The 19,937-nt window shown below is 33.6% G+C and overlaps 3 protein-coding genes across 4 annotated transcripts; all 3 read right to left on the bottom strand.

Moving 5' to 3' along the window:
- Positions 1-4,782: 4,782 nt before the first annotated feature.
- LOC107914043 (transmembrane protein 18) lies at positions 4,783-7,498 on the bottom strand. Its single transcript, XM_016842762.2, has 4 exons — positions 7,160-7,498; positions 6,449-6,554; positions 5,125-5,273; positions 4,783-5,019 (listed from the first exon to the last, which is right to left on the bottom strand). Exons 1-4 carry the CDS (start codon positions 7,298-7,300, stop codon positions 4,924-4,926), a joined length of 492 nt encoding a protein of 163 aa, XP_016698251.2. The 5' UTR covers positions 7,301-7,498; the 3' UTR covers positions 4,783-4,923.
- Positions 7,499-7,850: 352 nt separating this feature from the next.
- LOC107914042 (uncharacterized) lies at positions 7,851-14,776 on the bottom strand. Its single transcript, XM_016842761.2, has 9 exons — positions 14,341-14,776; positions 14,134-14,252; positions 12,716-12,923; positions 12,111-12,639; positions 11,779-12,030; positions 11,492-11,683; positions 11,332-11,406; positions 8,701-11,205; positions 7,851-8,438 (listed from the first exon to the last, which is right to left on the bottom strand). Exons 1-9 carry the CDS (start codon positions 14,526-14,528, stop codon positions 8,088-8,090), a joined length of 4,419 nt encoding a protein of 1,472 aa, XP_016698250.2. The 5' UTR covers positions 14,529-14,776; the 3' UTR covers positions 7,851-8,087.
- A 1,007-nt stretch (positions 14,777-15,783) lies between these two features.
- On the bottom strand, positions 15,784-19,534 carry LOC107914041 (protein disulfide-isomerase 5-2). 2 transcript variants are annotated; one of them, XM_016842760.2, is made up of 5 exons: positions 19,128-19,534; positions 18,884-18,987; positions 18,173-18,543; positions 16,840-17,147; positions 15,784-16,356 (listed from the first exon to the last, which is right to left on the bottom strand). In XM_016842760.2, the coding sequence occupies exons 1-5, from the start codon at positions 19,329-19,331 to the stop codon at positions 16,030-16,032; spliced, it is 1,314 nt and encodes a 437-aa protein (XP_016698249.1). In that variant the 5' UTR covers positions 19,332-19,534; the 3' UTR covers positions 15,784-16,029. The 2 variants fall into 2 exon arrangements, with proteins under 2 accessions (XP_016698249.1, XP_040950352.1); XM_041094418.1 differs by lacking the exon at positions 19,128-19,534 and adding an exon at positions 18,661-18,697.
- Between the last annotated feature and the right edge of the window lie 403 nt (positions 19,535-19,937).

Below are 19,937 nucleotides of genomic sequence, written 5' to 3' on the forward strand. Positions count from 1 at the left end.
CGGCAACTATTTTTTTTTTTGTTTCATCTTTTTCTCATATTGACATAACTTATCGAGATCTCTTTATTTTCATCATTTCCATTTTCACTTTTAGGTATCTGAATCTCTTCCTGAGTTTTATAATTAGTTATGTCATGGGTTTCTTTAAGAACCCCCACCTCTACTATATGACCATCTTGAATGTTTGCTCATTTACTTTTATGAGGATTTTTATCTTTGGAACTGACCAGTCTTCCACGCCGCATGCATGGATTACTTTTTTTTTGCATTAACAGTTTGCCCTATTAAGATAACAATTTGTATTAGAGCATTTTCAGTTGGTATGTGAGAGTTAATGAATCTGACAGTTGATTTGTAAAATGAATTATCTGTTGAACTTCTGGTTCACATTGCTTTGTACGAGGATCTTAGACATTGATAATTCATTTCAAATACTTTATTAATCCAACTTTTTATTCTCACCTCCTAATGTTGGGAAAATTGACAACTCGTGTCATAACTAAATATCGAATTAATAGCTCAAAAATATTATAAGGAGACTCATATTAATATAGATTCTCAATCTCTTATAATGACCCATCTTTGTGTGTTGTGGTGGAGCAGTTGGAACATATACCGCACATCCGAAAAATTATAAGATGGGAAAGATTTGGCTCTTGACCAAAAATCAATTGTAATGAGGGGTATTTATAATTTTTTGACTTGATGCATACAACATGTAAATCAATACAATCTCATGCTGAAATAGAAAGTTTTTTCTCATAAGTAATAATTTAGCTATTAGTTGGAGGCATTTAATAAACAATTCAGCTAAATCATTTTGTGTGTGAATATGAGCTACAGGATATTCAACTTGAGCTACAGGATGTTCAACATTTATCCCAATTGAGATGCTATAGTCATTGAAAACTTGGGATGTAAACTCACAACATTAACAAGATGAATTGTTTTAGTTGCATAATCTGAAATAATCATTTAAACAAGCAATCTCGCAAACGACAGGTTGCGAGTTGATAATGCATGTGATTATTTTGTCGATGCATCTACCAAAATCATAAAATATCAAAACCATCCACATGGTGGATGAATGGGCTTATATTCATTTCAGAAATGCAAGACATTAAATCTCAACTTTAACTAGTGAATTTCTAAGAACCAATTTTTATTGAGAACAAGCAACAAATGAGAATTCTTTAAATTAAATAATCTTCTAATTCTTTAATGGATGTCCTTATGAATTCTCAATTAATTTTTGCATCATATACGATCCAGGATAGTCTAACTGGTCACGCCAAGTAGTAAGCACATTTGTATTAGTAAACTTCTGATTTACTCTAACATGTGTTCACTTGCACTAAATTGTAACAAATTGATAATTTTATTATCATTTCTTTTAATTTGTATCCACATATAAGTAGTATTGTGACATTTCCTACTGGAAATGTTTAAATCAATGTGAAGATAATAATGCCACCAAGTCAATAAATATAATTTCCAAATAATTATATGTAGTATTCACTTCAGGGAATATGCCAAAATCTTCAAATGGCCAAAAATCTATTAATAACAAATTTTGAGAGTGGATCTTATTTTTCAGATGTACAACAGTTACATAACCAATGACTTTTCATACATAAGTTTTCTCTCTTACAAGTTCTCATTAGTAATATTTTACCACGTAATTTTAATTGAGAACTTATTCTGAATACTGTATAGTTATACTCACAGTTTTTAAAAAAACTTACAACTTTAGGTGCATCCAACCATAATAAGCTTTAGATAGAATTATCATATTCTATTACTCATAAGTATATCTTTAATAGTCAAATATTTTGTTTTCAACACTTTAATAGGGATGGTGACAAAAGAATATCACAAAGATTATAAAAAAAATATAAATTAATAACTCAATCCCCTTTTTATTAATATAAAATATAATATTTTTCTCATTTATAATCTCAATATGAGATCTATTACAAATAACTTTTAAAAGTAATGTATTAACTATCACAAAATTTGTGCTTTTTAGATAGTGATATATTAGCTCTTCTGGAACTTTCAACTAATTTTGTACTATCAAATATTTGAATAATATTTATTTATTTCAATACCAAATAAGATAAATATTTTCTATCTATAATGATAGAATTCATTACTACATTTTCATATCATTCCTCAAAGAATATTAACAGAAACAAAATATTTAGGCATACGCTACATATGTGGCTAATAATCTTTCATATCACATTGATAACATACGTTATCTTTACCCTTTGAAAAGTTATCTTGAAAACTCTTATTGTTCTCTTATTTATTACTATATTCTCACTTTTAGTGGTCCATAAGTATATATTTTAGTTTATTTATATTTACAGGACGAACTTATAAATATCTCAATAGATTCTTTATTTCATAATCACCATCGCAAACATGCGTGGATTTTAAATTAGAATCTATCTATTTATGTTGTCATGATTAGTCTCAAATTATAATAAATATGATGTAATAAATAAAATATAGTAAAATATACATGAAGATCTTTAGCATCATTGTCATCACCTTGACAAATCTATTCTTTACCCATGCTTAAAAAATCGAGAATAAGAACCATAATCCATTCTAAAATTGAATCTTTCAACATCCTGAAGATGAAATTATAAGGGAGAAAGTTTAAGGTGAAAAGAAATTTGATTTGTAGGATGACTTCAAAAGATTTTGAAAAAATAAAGAATCATCATATTGATAACATGTTATAAAATAAAAAGAGACGGAGAGAATAAAGAACAAAGAAAACATGAAAGCAATAAAAAATGTACTTTATTGATCAAAGGATGATTTATAATGCTTCATCAGAGTCTCTATTTATAGGCATAAGAAGTATAAAATAAGTAGATATCTAATTCTAATAACTATTAGAATTTAAAGTAATAAAAACTTTATCTTAATTATGATGGACATCCACTTAATAAGATATTCATAATAAAAATAAATATTTTCCAACAAATTGAAACATTAACAACAAAATAATAGCAACATAATAGTAAAATGATAGTAAAACAGTAGCAAAAAGTAAAACAACAATAAAACATGGAAAAACAACAGATTTTTTAATTGAAAATTCGGGGTCAAACCCAGGTTTAAAAAACTTTACTCAAGGCCCGACCCATTTTCTAAATAGGTCTTATTTCTTTGCCTAAGTTTATTTTTTAGACCTATATTTTTCTCAATCCCTTCCATTTTTTGGAGGACCTGAACAATTCTAATTTTATTTAAACCTTTTACTATGGCCAATAAAGAAACTAATAATAAATTAATTATCATTTTACTTTGCTTGTGATTAACAGGGTTTGAATCTCCATCTCTTTTTAAGCGTTAATCATTACTTCAAACAAAATTTTGACTATTATGCAATCATATTATGATTTATTTATATGTTGGATTCACTAATTAATTTTAAAAATCATATCTAGAATGAGTGATTAATTATATTTGGAAAACTAAAATGATAGACAGACTGAGGGTTTGAAAAAAATCGATATTATTTAAGGCGCTTTTTAATAAACTAAAAGAATTTGTGTGGATTTTTTTTAAGTGTCGGAAAAATTAAATACTGAAATTAAATATTAAATTTATATTATAAAATATATTTATTATGTTACTTATTGAATATCCGATTTTTTATTTATTTATTTTTTCATCTTTTTCTTTGAAAATTTTATGAAATTTTAAACAAAGTCAAGAGTTTAAAATTTTTAATTAAGTCCTTAATCTCAAGATTCCTCATTGTGTTTGCTATGTACTTAATTGCTTGAAATAAATGTTATCAGTGACCTATCATAGTACTGCAGTGAAAAAAAAAATTAAAATTACGAATGAAATGCTTTATGGAAAATTAGTTAGAAGCAAATGACTTTCATAATTCTTAACCATAATTGTTCACCTCTTTCATATTACAATAATTTAAAGGAGTATGAAATAACTATTATATAGATACTAATGTAATTGTAAAACAAATTTATAAAATTCTCGCTAATGCACACTAAACAACATTAAAACACCAAACATGTGACAGTTAATAGAGTTTGGCTTGAAAGAAAAACCTCAAATTCAACTCCATCATTGCCTGAGTCGAGTTAACCAAATTTGAGTCTCTTAGTTCTCACTTTGGTCAGCTCGGCAAACTTAATCAACCTTATTTTTCTTTTTAAATTAGTATTGAAAAATCTCAGTTCAAACTTGAACTCGAGTTAAAAGAATAAGTAGTCAGAGTTTAAGATTGAGCATGAGAATCAATCTCTCTTTTTTTTTTTTACTAAATAAATAAGCTTAATCAAGCCTAGCAGAATGTGTTCAAGTAACTCAAGTTTTATCTCAGATCAAGCTCAAATTTTAAAAGTAAAGCTTGGTTGAGCTTGAGCCGTGCTTCAAGCTTTGAGTTCTGAGTTGAACTCAAGCTTTGGTCAATTACACCCCATTCCAACAACAAATCACACATATAAGCCTCTATTTCCTCACCAAACCTACCCACCACCATTTCAATACCAAAATTAAAACCTTCTTATAGATCCCTAATTTAGTAGAATCAGACACAACAGATAAAATAATATTAAAACCTTTTTATATATTCCTCCCTGAGCAATAGGCATATAAGGATGGTAAACAAAGCTAAAGACCAAATGCCTGGTCATTTAATGATTTATACCACTAAGTGTTAACCAAGGATGAAATAGAAATGAAAAATTTATCTTGAACTAACTTAGACATCCTGAAAGGAGACCTTGATGCAAGGAAACAATTCTATATATGAAAAGAAGTATAGAACACCTTTAAAATCAGAAATAGAAAACAACAAGAAACTTTCTAAATGAGATTAATATGTATTGCATTTGCTTATCGTGCTAAAAGAGGCGGAACTTGGCAATTTCAATCCTGCTTGTTGCGAGCAAGCCTTGCACGGTGCCTGAGCTCGGCCTTTTTCCATCTAACTATTAGGTAACACATGGAAAAGAGAGTATTTATCTGCAGAAAGTAGCAGATGCTGATGTTTAGAAAAAAAAAAAAGAAAAGAAATAAAACAAAGAAGTTTCAAGGAAGGGGGAATAGGAGAAGCTCCTGAACACTGACCAAGATGATGATTGCGATAATGAGAAGAGGACCAGACCAGAGTACTGACAAAAAAAGTCCACTTGGATCAAAATAGTTCTGGTTTGCAAATTTCTTCCAGTTGTCACCAAGGAATCCATTCAGTAACTCCGCAAAATAAACACCGAGCACTACAGGACATCATCAAGCAAATAAGATAGAATTGCAAAGAATGTTCAAAATAAATTTAGCTTCAATATTTTCATTGCAGAAATATTTGGTGATGCATGAAACGGTACTGACTAATTTGCCAGAAAGAAACAAATACTTATGTCTTATTATGCAGATCGGCATTAGGATCCTGCTCACTGTTTTGGAATGCTTGATAACATTGAAAGGCTTCAATATTGAGCTACAGCTATAATGACTTCAACTATTTCCCCTTGTGACCCCTTCAATGGCATGATGATCTTCTTCCCAAAGTTTCAGCTGTGTTTCTACTTCACAGACTCCAAGCATGGCAGAAGTAAAGGTTTTACACTTATCCATCCATACTCTTGACGAAGTTCCATTTCAACTTTTACCCCTACTTAACTGACTTACAGATGGCTTCACTACAGAAATTTTAAAATGAATTCTGAAATGGGAAGTCCTATCCTGGATTCCTTGCTTGAAGCAAAGAACCAGACATCCTAGGTAATAATTAAATCATTAATGTCTAGCAAAGATTGCTACTTTATGTCCCACTACATAATTGACTATCGAGGTTACAAGTCTATGGGGCCAGGAACAAACATGGAAGGAGGTATACGCACCCTAACATATGGAAGTGAATATGGTTCTTTTGCTTGTCAAGTCATCTACTATTTGCTTCTCAGCTTTGGAGTTTAAGATTGCAAAAATCCAAATCAACTTTTGTAGCAAGACAAAAGTGTAAATGTTTTTTAAATAGCCTTGCATTACTTATTCAAGGGCAAGTTGGGCATGAGGAAACATTGTTTATTGAGAGAAGCTGGAAAGCTGGTCCTTGTAAATACTGTGAAGCTGCCAAGTCCTATTCAATATCCTGGAATTTGGAAACTCTATCTGGTCCAAGGTTAACAACCAAGCTAATGGGCTAACCATAATCACACCGCAAGGTCATTATAATTTTTTTTTTTTGCTAAGCAAGGTTATTATGATATATTAACATGCAATATTACATATGTCCTCAACCATTCAACCACAAGAGAGTTTATTTGAGAAGCTTCACATTTAAAAACTCAAGTAAAAAAGGATCAGTAACAAACTACTATAATCAAAAGGCGAGTTCTAAATACTCATATATTGAAGATGACTGCAGATAACAGAGAAACAACAAACTTACATGCCAGAAGGAACAAACACATCTGGAAGTTAGTATTCTTCCTCGAGAAGATTGTTACTATCAATAAGAAAACATGGAATGCCAGTAAGCACATTAACCATGGCTCCTGCCAAATAGGGGGGAAAAGGTTAGGGAATTGTTACCAATAGATGGTGGATCAAGAACACAAGTAGAATCAATATAAAGACCATGCCTAAGACCTGACGCTAAACAACAAGTCCTTTAAGATTTATGGCTTTAAGCATCCCATTTGAAGAGTTTTAACTTTCCATTACTGACAACCGTGCATAAAATGAAAGCTAAAAGTCTGTTAGAAATAGCTGAACTTATACGTTAAAATATTACAAATGCTCAAAGTAGCACAAGTTAAACTCATAAGTCAGGCATGGCAAACGATCTAACTCAAGAAACCGCCTTTACATTAGGCAGATCAGATAAAGAACTACAGTAAGGCACTACTACGAGTGTAAACTTGGATATAGCATTGTTCCAATCACCAACTAAAATGAGAATTCGTGCATCTCAAATCTGACACGGGCATTCATATTAGAATTCACTTTGGTTACTGAGAAAAAGTTGAAGGTAAAACAATCGACCACGCGAAATATCAAACAGTCAAATCCTCTAAATCTCTCTTTCCCCGTCCCCTGGATCTAAACTTTACTCAAAATGCAGGGAAACCAATGAGAAAATAATAGACAGAAAGCGGACCTTCCAGTCGATTGCATGGAAGAAGCCCATAAAGTTATCATAGGCGGGTCGGAGGCCCGAACGAAGCTCCGAGGATAGCTTCTGAACTAGATCCGCCATTAATTCCATGTGCTCCTCCACAGCTGATTTCAGCTCTTCCATTGTTCTTCTGTTATTTTAACCAGATTCAGATCGAGCAAAAGAAAAAGATCAAACAGTCAGGAAATGACGATGAGATTGGCAGAGGGTTCGCGTTTATATCATCGTCATTTGAATTATCTGGACTTTCATTCGAAGAAGACTAGAAGGGTTGCGGTTGTTCTGGGGTTTAAATGTCGATTGACTAAAATGTCCTTGATAATTTGGTTCAAGTCTACCACAGCTTTGATAAATAGTTGAAAGAAAAAATCAATTAAAAAATTAACATTTTTAATGATTTAGTCTTTTACGATAATCCAAAAGGATAGAGTTTTTATTTTTAAAAAAAAATATGATGAATATTTATCACTTGATGGTGAAATTTTGTGCAACATGATTATCATGATAAATAGACGAGCTGAAAAAATTTATTTATTTATTTTACCTCATATTTAAATTCTATTTTAAATTAATTATATTATTTAGTAGCTGAGTTTAACTTCATTACCTAAAAAAAAAGGTTGCCGGGAGAACAATTGAGCTCAAGCAAAGAACCAGCAAAGGAACTGAAAAATAGTTGAACCAAACCAGTGAATACAAAAAAACAAAAATACACGAGAATATACATATAGAGCAGTCATGAATATGCATCTTCATCCTTGTTCACAAACATAACAAAACAACAAGGTGCAGAAGCAGTAAACCAAGTAGAACATTTTCCATCTCCTCTTCTATTGTAATCCAAGAACACCGATCTTATAAGCCATCTGGCCACTATTAACTGTCTGAAACTATAAGATGCAACAAAAATTTAAGATGAAACATCGACAGGGTTCATGTTTTTGTTCTTGATTAGAGATAATGATGACCACACGCTGTACATTGCATGTAATTGGCGAATGTCAGTTGACTTCAAAGACATTTTGTAAAGCTCCCTGAGCTTTCCAGCATCTCCGGACCTGTTAGATGTTGTAGCTGACACAGTCTCTGTTGAAGATTTATTTGAATTTACAGAGAGATTCACAGCCAGCATTTTCTTCAAAACCGTCTGCAACTGACTCCAATACTTCGCGTGCAATTCTGGGTATTCTGTACTAAATATATCCGCGAATGCTTCCGATACATAGCGTGCTTCAAGTAGGCGGGACAATGCATCCAGCATCTGGAGAAAAATGCAATTTATCAGCATCTTTAGTGTGGTAAATGGATCATGTAAATATATAGTAAACAGCGCTTTTTCCTGCTTTATTTTAGTGTACAAAATATAATGGACAAAGATAAGGTGAGTTAGCACAAGCGTACTAGAAATATTCAACTGACATTCGCCAATAACATACCATATAAAAGTTACTGAAAACACCTTAAGCAAAACAATAGAAATATTCAACTGACAGTATAGTAAATGATAACCGCATATAACATACCAACTTTAGATGCAATGATCTTGAGAGGCTTAATGAAAGAGCTGATCTCTCAATAAGAATAGTAAAGTACATGGTAGGATGTGTCTGAGGACCATAAAAGTCTATTGCATTCTGCCAGTTCCTCTCAGCCAATGAAGCATATTGCTTCACCCTCTGGTGAATGCCACTCTCACCCTTAAGCAAGCCACTTTTCTTATGATCCGGTGCCAAAAATTTCAAGCAGCAATCTCTTTGGTAACAAGCAAGCTGAAAATAAGCGTAAGCAGCCTCCTGCTTGCGTAATCCACCCAGTAATTCATACATTGACAATGCCTCTCTAATGGCCTCATTGGCAGTTACTTCATACTTTCTGAGATCTTTCCTGGCTCTTCCAAGACATGGCATAGATAACTCTTCAAGAGCTCCATTTTCATAAACCTCAGCAGTTATATCTTCTCTCGCTAAAAGCATGCCAAGCCTCAGATATGTATGAGCAAACTGAGTATAGACTTCATTCTTCAAGTTTGACTCAGAGTCAGAGAATGCCTCTTCCGCTATAGCATTCATTTCAGACTTTGCTGCCCCGTAATATCTGAGTGCTTCACTGTACTCCAGTTTTGCAGTTTCCAAAGCCTGTTTGTATGCAATATGGAAAACTTCATGCATTTTAAGACCTTCCATCTTTGCCACCATCTCTTCAGCTAATGCACGTCTGCCATGACCCAAATTACAGTATATATATACTACATTGGTGTAGTCTGAAGCTTCTTTGAATGCATCTATTGCATCTGCAAATGCAAGTTCAGCTTTGTTTAACTCTTTCAGCGCAAGCCTGTTTCGACCTAGTTCATTACAAACCCATCCTTTCTTTTTAAATAAAGACTGCAGATCTGCTAAACCAGAAGGTAGTTCACCCAAAGCCTTTATTGCTTCTTCATAACAGCTCAAGGCAGAGGAGAGATTGTGTTCTGCATCTACTACTACAGTATTCCTATTCCTAAGGTACTTGAATATGCCGCCATCTTTCAATTTGTGAGCTTCCTTTGAAGCAATTTCGTTTTCAATGGTCCCTTCGGGCTTTTTGTCATTAATTCCAAACGAAGCCTCCACCTTTTCAGAATTAGTAGTTTCCACTGCATTTACTCCAGGTTCATCTGTACAAGAATTAGAAGCTCTTACTTTGTTGTCACCATCTCCAATGTGCTGGAATAGTCCACTATCAGGAACTTGTCTATTCTTTACTTTTTGACGACCATTATTATCGTCATTGTCCCTTGAGAGTGAGTTAGGAACATTCTTACCACGCGATCTCTTGCCATGTTTTCTGCTGTAACTTACTGCATGTGTATCTCCACCACTGCTGCTTGCACTATTACCACTGCTGGCCCTATCACTTTGGCAGCTACAATTCACCAAGGAACACGAACTACATTTCTGATTATACTGGCCCAGCTTTTTTGTAAGCCTTTGCAGTTCCTTCACAACTTCAGATGACATTTTCAACTCTCTGATAGAAGGCTTATTCTGTGATTGTGCAGAGATCTCTTTACCCTTAATTACATGGAATTCAACATACACATCTCCAACTAGTGTCCATGCATTTGCCCAGAACAGATATGTCGATGAGAATTCCTCAAGAACGTAACAGTTATCAGCAGAGTTGGATTTAACTTCTTTTATGTCGCTGATAAATGAACTTTTCTTTTCATCTCTGTCACTGAACTTTGTACTGGCTGGTGAGCATTTAACTATAGAGGAAATAAATCTAGTATCTTCAAGTTGCCGAGGCATAGATCCATAAACAGAGCAAGCTAATTCCACTATCTTCAGAGCATGATGCAATTGACCATCCTCCTTGTAGGCTTGTCCAAGTGCCAAATATGATTCCCCAAGGAGAAGAACAAGTTTCCACAACTTGTGGTCCAGTTTGGATGTTGGAAGCCATTCTCGAATATCACAAACTTCAATGCAATCAGCATCACCACAAGCACAAACAGAAAAATTCATAGATGAAGGTAGCTGACCGTTAATACCAATATCCCGGTTGTCCAGCTCTGGTTGAGAGGTTTGTAGCTGGCGCATCCATCTGAGAGATTTTATAGCTTGAGACACATGATGCACTGCTGCTAGCTTAGAGGAGATTGGATCAGTAATAGGTCGAACAACATCATCAGATGTAGAAGCCATGTTAAGTACCATGTAGTTTTCATCACCATTAACACTTGGCAAGGTAATTTCTTCACTTCCAAATTCTGTATTAGATGCTATCAATTTGTTAGGGGCAGAAATATTAGCCTCCAAAGTCATCATGGCAGAAACATCAGATGCTAGATCTTGAAAATCTGTTTCATCCTCTTTTAGTTTGTAATTGGCAACGAGAGAGAAGTCATGGTCCACAGATTCCTCACCAGCATCAGGAGCCGTAACTTCACACTCAATTGGAAGATATTCAGATGTTAGATCTAATTCTTCATCATAATTCAGAATAAGCCTGGCAAATTGTTCATGGGCAAATGCACGTACAACCTATTTAGGAAAATTTCAATAATAAGTATCAATTGCTGCTTTCCAATCATAAATGACAAATAAAATAAAAAAAAATTTAATTAACAGCTGTCAGACGAAAATACAAATTTTAGAAAGCAGAGATACCAGATGATCTGGCTCATCCAGGAACTCCAAGCATTTTTTGAAAAAATTTGCACACTTGGCCCTGTTATTAGTTGCCTGCGCCAAAAACATCTATATAGTTAGCAGATCATTACACAAAGTGGAGTAATCAACTGACAAAAGAGTTATATGTTCAACAAACCATTGACAGTGAAAGCCTGTGAGCAATGCGGTACAGGAGCGTTCCGAGTGAAAATAAAGAATCACTTCTCCCTCTATGTACTAGAGAAGGCAGAGAGCTAGAGCTATCATCACAATCACCAGAAGAACGGTTCTTGGAAACGACAGAAAGATCGAAAAGTTGAATTACATCTTCACCAGCACTTTTATATAGCTGTAGAAAAGAAATGATAAACACCACTCACTCAGAAAATTATTAAACTGACGTGCAAGAAATGTTCTTTTCATAGAATGAAAATATAACAATACCCAGTAAGCACCAGGATCTTGCTTGCAGTTCTCTTGAAGAAACCTCAAAACAGAAAGTCCATTTTGCTGAACAACATGGGGATGAAAAGCAGGAGTACCATCTTCAGCAATACCTTTTAACAAAAATATATCATCTGTCTTTAGAAGCTCGTACCCCTGGACAACACCATTTTGGTGATAACAAATGGCCAACTCAGGGACACTAGCCATGACATTGTCAAGCCAAGCTTCAAGCCAGGTTAATGGTGTGACCTGTCAATGGTTGCCAAAAACAAATTAAAAAGTAGCACCAAAAAAACCAATAAAATTAAATTCCCATTACTAGAAACAACCTGTCGTGTAACATCCCACAAGTGCAAGCTCACAGCAGCATACTTTTCATTACTGAACAGAAGCAAGTCACTGCCAAGAAGCATTCGGAAATTGTGAAATTGCCAATATAACACTCTCAAGAACCCATTATTCCCAACTCTTCTATGTTTTTCAGACTCTTGCACAGAGCATCTAGGCTTTTCACCAACATGTGCAGCCTTCTTGATAGGATCACGGCTCTTGTTTCTGTGACCCTTCTTACTTCCCCAAAAGAACCCATCCTGTTTAACCTGTGAGTACTCTGAATGGTGCTTGATTCCATCTTTTCGAGAAATATTATCATTCTCTTCCACAAAGTTTGGCGTCTCCCCCCCAGGAAGAGCAGAAGAATCTGATTGCCTCTCCAATGGCGCTTGATGAGATGGTGGACAATCACAGGCTTCCATTCTAACTGAATGCATAGCAAAATTCAGAAACAAAGATTGATCTTGACATTTTGCTTGATTGCCATGTCTTCTAACCAATTTCTCTCCTTCTTCAACATCAGGCCTGCAAAATGCCAAAACATAATTGTATCATACTTATAACAGAACAGAAAATAGAACAACAATAGAACAATACAAACCCTGTATTCAGAATTAGAGTCTGTCCAACACGGTGTACAGCAATCGATAATCGAGCCTTAGAATATGGTATTTTGAATATTTGCTTTAGAATATCAGTTGGAGCGATCACATCAATCTCATCCCCATACTCCACCAAACCAGACACAGCTAGTGCCTCGCATTTCCTACTAAGATTAGATGCAATAGCACCATCCTCCCATATTATATCTGGCTCAGAATAACATAAAATCAGATCAAAAGTTGCAAACATTTCAAACTCAAGAGAAAAGCAATGCAAAAGATGGACCCAAAGAGGATTTGAAATTGACAAAAGGAATCAGGACATTTCAAGTACAATAAATAATCAAGGTTGGAAAGAGAGCCACAAGGACATTTCAAATTAGAAAGAAAAAAGCGAAAAAAGTTTTAACATGTTCATTATCTCTCTCTCACTGACTCTCATGCACACACATAATTTAAGTATTTATGTGGTCAAGGCTAAGCTGAAATCACTGAATCTATGAAACATCCAGAAAAGCCAGACAGGGGCTATACACTTAATATAGGTTTCAACTATCAAATAGTAGTGACTGATAGCACAGCTGATGTGACTTAAATAATCAGATACCCTATCATTAAACAAGTATATAACGTTCTTGCTCTTTTGGCATCTGATTACGTAAATTGCCACAAAAGGCCCAGCAAATTTTAGAAAAAAAAATGTATTAACCAGAATGCTAGAACACAGGACAGATGATTCTTGCTTTCAACAATAGAGATAAATAGGAGAAGACAATAGTGATGAAAATAAAATGTGCACAAAGCCAACATGAGGAAAATAGAAAGACTTCACCTATTAGTCTCCCAAATACAAACTAGCCTTCTCAATCAGTAACTGAAATAATTCAGACAATAACAAAGATTGGATGGAAAGAAAAGAAAATTATAGAGGGTAAGAAACCATGTGCCTTTACTAAATGAAGGATTTAGATTGCCCTCGTTGTTGAAAAGATCATTCAATCATAAAATAGAGTTTTATATGTATAGATTCATTCTCAATGAAGGAATTTATAGGCCCATAGAAAAACAGACTCTGAACAAACTTTTTTTCGAGTCAAATTTCAAGGAACTATAATAGCACAGAAAGTTAAACAAGAATTCTCAGACATATCCAACAGTAAGCAGCTCCACTAAAATGTTAACACTCCATTTCAAGCAAACGTCCGCTTGCAACTTTTGCAACTTGCATTCCTGGTGATATAATCTATCCTTCTACCTTGAACAAAGCCTCAGGACTCTGACTACGCTAACTAAACGGTTTTCCTTGCTAAAATCTGCAATGGTTTCCTTTTCTTTTTCCACTTGTAATTCTTTACTTCTATAAAACTACAAAATTATAGCTATTTTTTTTTCTAAAAATAAGAATAAATAAAGGTACCTCCAGTAGCCTTCTGTACAGCCCCTATGGGAAGCACTTTTTCGGGGAAATTAGTAACGAGCGGCGGCATGTTTAAGTCGGTCTCCATCGGGAGCATCCGATACCTCGGCGCACTTAATCTGAAACAATAAAAAAACCTCAAACGCAAGTTTTTATATAAGAAAAAAGGAAAAACATGAGAGAGAAATTGAAAACAAGTAAATTTACGTTGGGCGGGAAGATGGGACGAGAGCGGAGTTGAAAGCATGGAAGGAATTATCGGTGGGAACAGGGATCGAACCACAGAGAAAACCGACGGGCTTCGGTTTTACGATTTCCATTTTGCCTACACATTGGAGCTCTCCAGAACTTTCTATCGACGACGACGGTGCTGCTCTTCCTCCTGATTTTTCCATCGCAACTACACTTTGTTCAAATTTCTCAAGAATTTTCCAATTTCTGGGATTTTTTTCTCTATTCAATCTTCTTGCTGGCTCTGTTTAGTGGCTTCTTTTTTTAACCCGGTTCTGCCAGAACTGTCCGGAATGCTCCTTCAATTACACGATCAAATCGTATTCGTCGAGAGAGAAGGCAGTGTTTGGGTACAGGTTTTTCTTTATCTTTGTTTAAGAACAAAGAGAATCTAAGAGCCCAATAACGAAATATTTATTACCAATAATATCATGCGATTTATATCACATTTATCGCTTATGTGTCTCGACGTGTAATTAAAATCAAACGGAATACCAATAAATTAATATAAATTTTTTTAACACATATTAATATTATTTATTAAATATCTTTTAATATAAATAGTTTTATTCAGTCAATCTAGTATTAATTATTATAAAAATTATCAATAATAAATAAAACTTAAAAGTAAATTATTATACATAATAGGCTAGTCTAAATCATTGTATATATTAGGATAGTTCAAAAAAAATATTCGACAATACGATTACTAATAAAATTAATAATAAAAATAAGTATTTTATCTAATTATTCTATTATCCTATATTTGTTAAGTTATTCTCTAACATGAAACATATACTTATTATTATCATCGATTAATCATTGATCAAATATAAATAATAACAAATACTATGAAATTTACTTAATTATTTAGTAGGCCGAAATATATAGAAAATTATTTGTTATGGATAAAATTTTCAAATTATTTAAATGAAATTAATAAAATAACATATAATTATATTTTAAAAATAATATATATCCTAAAATAAAATTATTATTCTTATATAAAATATCTTAAATAATTTACTTACATATTTGAAAAGACACAGGATAATTAGATTTGAATGTAATTATTTATAATTACAGATTTGAAGAGTATATCTATCATTTTCTAATTAGACACAATTCAGTAGATTCACAGATTATGTGATTACTCAAACATGCCCTAGGTGCGTAATTATAACCAATTATGCTTGAATCTAATTACCAAGTGATCTTTTAAATGCGTCCTTAATCAAGTTAGGTTAATAAAATTGAATTATTAAAAAATTTAAAAGCATTATTAATAGATATAAACTTAAATGCTAATTTCATCTTTTATAATTTTAAAACAAAATAATAATTTACCCTATGAAAGAATCGAATTGAGTTTTTACAATTGTTTCTAACAAAGGAGAATACAAATTCGAACAATAATAGTTTGAAGAATAATTCTGTATTTTAATTTATTGCTTTTAAAAAATAATATATAAATCAACTAAGCTAAGCTCAAAAATAATAAAGGGACTTTTAATCAATACAAGTACAAACTATAGCTACAAAAATAAATTGGTCTCTTCTCTATACATAGTACATGCAATAAGCAGATGAAGTGCATTGAAAAAAAACCTTGGAAACTAGTCTGTATTTGAGAGCTTTATCTTTACCACTGGACATGTCTCGCTTTCAATCTTCTTTCTTCCGAACTTCATAATCAGACTCAGGGCTTTCAGCAGAGCTTTCTTCTTCACCTTCATCATCGTCATCATCATCATAGATGTCTTTGCGAGGTTTATTGTCATCATGCGTGCTTAGCCTTCGGATAAGCATCAGAATTGCAACCAAAAACACAATTATAAACACAGCTGCAATGCCGATTACGTTCATATAGTCCATAAACGATGGTCCTTTAATCATCTTCTTTTCCATTCTTCCTTCCCTATATCCTTCCAGGAAGCGTGAGATTTGAGAACTTTGATCTTCTTCTTCATCAAGGCTTTCATAACCAATAACCTGCCGCAAAATGTAGTAGATGAGTTATTTTGTTCTATTCTTCTAATCAAATAAATATATTAGTTGAAACAAAAAAAAAAAAAAAAGAGAAACAAACTAATTAAGAGTCAACCATCATAACTCCCAAGAAATCCCAAAGATATTTAATATCAGGGTACCGAAAATTGCTTTGGGACGCAAATTTTGGGATTTTAGCAAAGAAATGGTGAAGTCCCATGAATTCAGATAAGTCCAAAAACAACAGCAATTATAGCTGCTGCATAATCCTTGATAAACATTAGCATATAAAAGACTGTTTCCTAATAAAAAAGCAGCAGAAACATTCATTCAAATGGATGATTACCAATGATCTATTACCGCATTCAAGAAGATAACCAGTTACTCTCTAGTCTCTACCAATAGCATTGTGAACTAAACAAAACAAGTTGCTGTTCACCCATAGCATTAAGAACTAAACATATTATATGAAGATTTAAAACTTACTGTAAAGTACTGCTCATCACCATTCCAGATTATCAATTTTGGAAAATTTGTATCCTCATTGGCACCAAACGTATTTGCAAACTCATCCCACTGCTTAACTCCGACATAGCCAAATACCAAGTCACGATTTGCAGAGGCAGCAGCCTTCAATAACTTGATCAATTTCTGTGATTTCTCCTCGTTTTCATCCTCCATAATTGTTAAGACAATTTTTCTATCATCATCGCTCAATAGTTTCAGTGTTTCACGGTTCATGGGCACAGCCAGAGGGATCAAATTTTGCTTTATAAAATCACCCAAAAATTCATCTGCATCATTGGAGCAAGATGAGTAAGATAGCTTTTCTTTATGCAGCCAGAAACAAATGTCTACATAATAATCAGCAAAATTAAAGAACTTGAGAATTTAACCAGAAAAGAAAATGAATGAAGGTGGAGAGTTTACAAGAGTGTAAAACTTAAAAATAGATCAGATCATCATACTTACTAATCATTGGTGAGGCTGGGGCAGCAGTCAGTCTGATAATTTTGAAGTTTAGCATGAACTTGATTAAAATTTTTTGTCATGTATGAGCTAAACCCAGTAAGGTCAAAAAAGAAAATCGGATTGACTGGTTCATGATGTTAACCATTTAATACAGAGCAGTTAATCCATATGGCAAATTATAGGCAACAAAGATGGAGAAAGAAAATAAATGATTTCTTTGGGTGCATGCGCAAATGATGGACCTGTCAACATATGACCAGTGGCAACATCTTGGACACAATTTAGGAGACATAAAAGTTTGTGCATGACAAATCCAACTTAAGGGTCAGCACTTAAAATTCATTTGATATAATATGTGATTTGTTTTTCTGATATAACATATGGAATCTATGTTGCTCCAACTCTTCATTTTTCTTAAAGTACATATATCTAATACTAGTATCCGACACATGATTATGAGGATATGAGCTTCAAGGACCCTTCACCCTTCAAATACATGGAAAAACATTATCTAACACTCATACTGAAGTCCAAGTTACATAGTATTGACTAGGGCATGTTATCTTTCATTAATCCAATTAACAGCCAAACCCAAGGTGTGAACCCTAGATATCTTCTTTTTCTCTTCTTTTTCAGTTTCCTTTTGAGTTTTTACATATAAAACCAACCCTGAATCATAACCATTAGAAATTCTAATTATAGAACCTAGCCCAAGTCAAATCAATTAAAATTTATTAGACTATTAATATGCATCACCATAAAGGAACTGACAAAAATAGGTGATAAGGACTTGAGAAGATTTCAGTATCAGAACTAATGTTAATCTCCGATAACCAACTGAACTAACCTTCAAAGGGACCGTAAAAAACACTCTGTTGGTTATAATTGGGGTGAAAAACCACCAAAGCAGGAACTTTGTCAAAGTCATACAGTACCATGGCATCCCCGGAGAAATCCTTAGCAACGGAAAACCATGCCTTCCTTTTATATTTGATGGCTAAATGAGATATCACCATCTCATCCAAGCCAAAACCTATGTATATAGGAAAGTAAGTCCCAACTGCTTCAACAAAATCACTAATGGCAGAGTCTGAACCAAGAATAGAGACATCAGGAGCAACAATTTTCTTGAGATGAGAAACAAGTTTATGTGCTTTCCTCGGGCCATGATAGTCTACAGGAACACCACGCTTAAAGAGCTTGAGTGTAGGATATCCACTGCAAAATTAGCATTACATTATAACTATAACCCTAGGGCCATGCTTTACTGAAACAAACCAATCACATATAAAAAGTATGAGGTGAAAAGCACACTGAATTATATTAAGCAATTACCGAGGCCTTTCACTTAGGGAATTTGACTTTTTCCTACCTACATAAATTGTAGAACAGATTCTAGCTTAGCATTTGGATTTTGGACTAGCTGCATGTTAAGAATACCATTACATCTGTCTCAAATTCCATGCTTCATCTTTATAACAGCCAAGATATTGAGGCTAACGAATGAATGACAATAAATTTTTAAAGCGAAATATAAACAAAAGGCGTAGATACTTACTCAATTTCATATTTACGAGCAACAGTGGTAAATTTGTCAGCATTTAGTTTGGCTACCGCTATGGGATCCTTTAATCCAGCAAGAATTGGGGCAGCCTCATCTAACTGCAATCCAAGAAACAGAGTAGGATATATACAATCAAGTCCCGTTAAATTTCTAAAAGGAAGAATCAATCCATAAGCCATATATATACGTACATATAAAAGGCTATATAATTTTCAAAAAGGAAAATCCAGAAACAAACCTGGGGGGAAAGGCGTTGGCAGTGGCCGCACCAGGGAGCGTAGAAGTCGACGAGGATGTAATTGAAAGAGGAAATGGCGGAGTCAAAGTTGGAATCGTCCAACTCCAACACCCTCCCATCTAACCTATCTGCCGACGAACGAATTCCGGGTTTCAAGATGCATAAAAGCAACAGCAAGCCGCACAAAATTGATAACCAACTCATATTTGCGCGCAAAGCTAAAATTGGAAGGTATTGTTGATTAATGGGTGATGAAGGAAGAGGCAACTGCGAAGCATCACCAATCACCGATCACCCTGGCAATGGCAATGGCATTGGCAGGCTGTGTGTTTCGTGGGTATTTCGTTTCTTTCTCTCTCTGAGGCCTAACATCTAGGGTCTACAACTAGTTAGTTGACCAACGCGATTATATATTACATTATGCCATGACTTCCTTTTTAATCATTTTTCAGATGTATCTAATTAATTCATAATATCAATTTAATTAATAATTTTAAATATAATTAATGGTAAATAATTTTTCTATTCAAGAATGGTTTGTCCTAATAATCTGGTTATTTAAAAAAATTATTAATGGTAAATAATTCTTGGCATGATATTGTTATAATAAAATAAATAAAAAGAAATCCAAAGAAAAATGGTGAAGTCACTGAGGGAACAGTTATAATATTTCTGCTACACCCATAACCATGCTACTTTATCCAACTAGCCATACTTAAAACACTATCATTATAGGAGCTTGGGGGACCCCCTCATTTTATCATAAGTCGTTTTAAATTTTTTTTAATATTTAATTAAGCCTCACAAAAT

This window comes from Gossypium hirsutum, chromosome D05 (genome assembly GCF_007990345.1).
Source record: "Gossypium hirsutum isolate 1008001.06 chromosome D05, Gossypium_hirsutum_v2.1, whole genome shotgun sequence".
Taxonomy (NCBI): domain Eukaryota; kingdom Viridiplantae; phylum Streptophyta; class Magnoliopsida; order Malvales; family Malvaceae; genus Gossypium; species Gossypium hirsutum.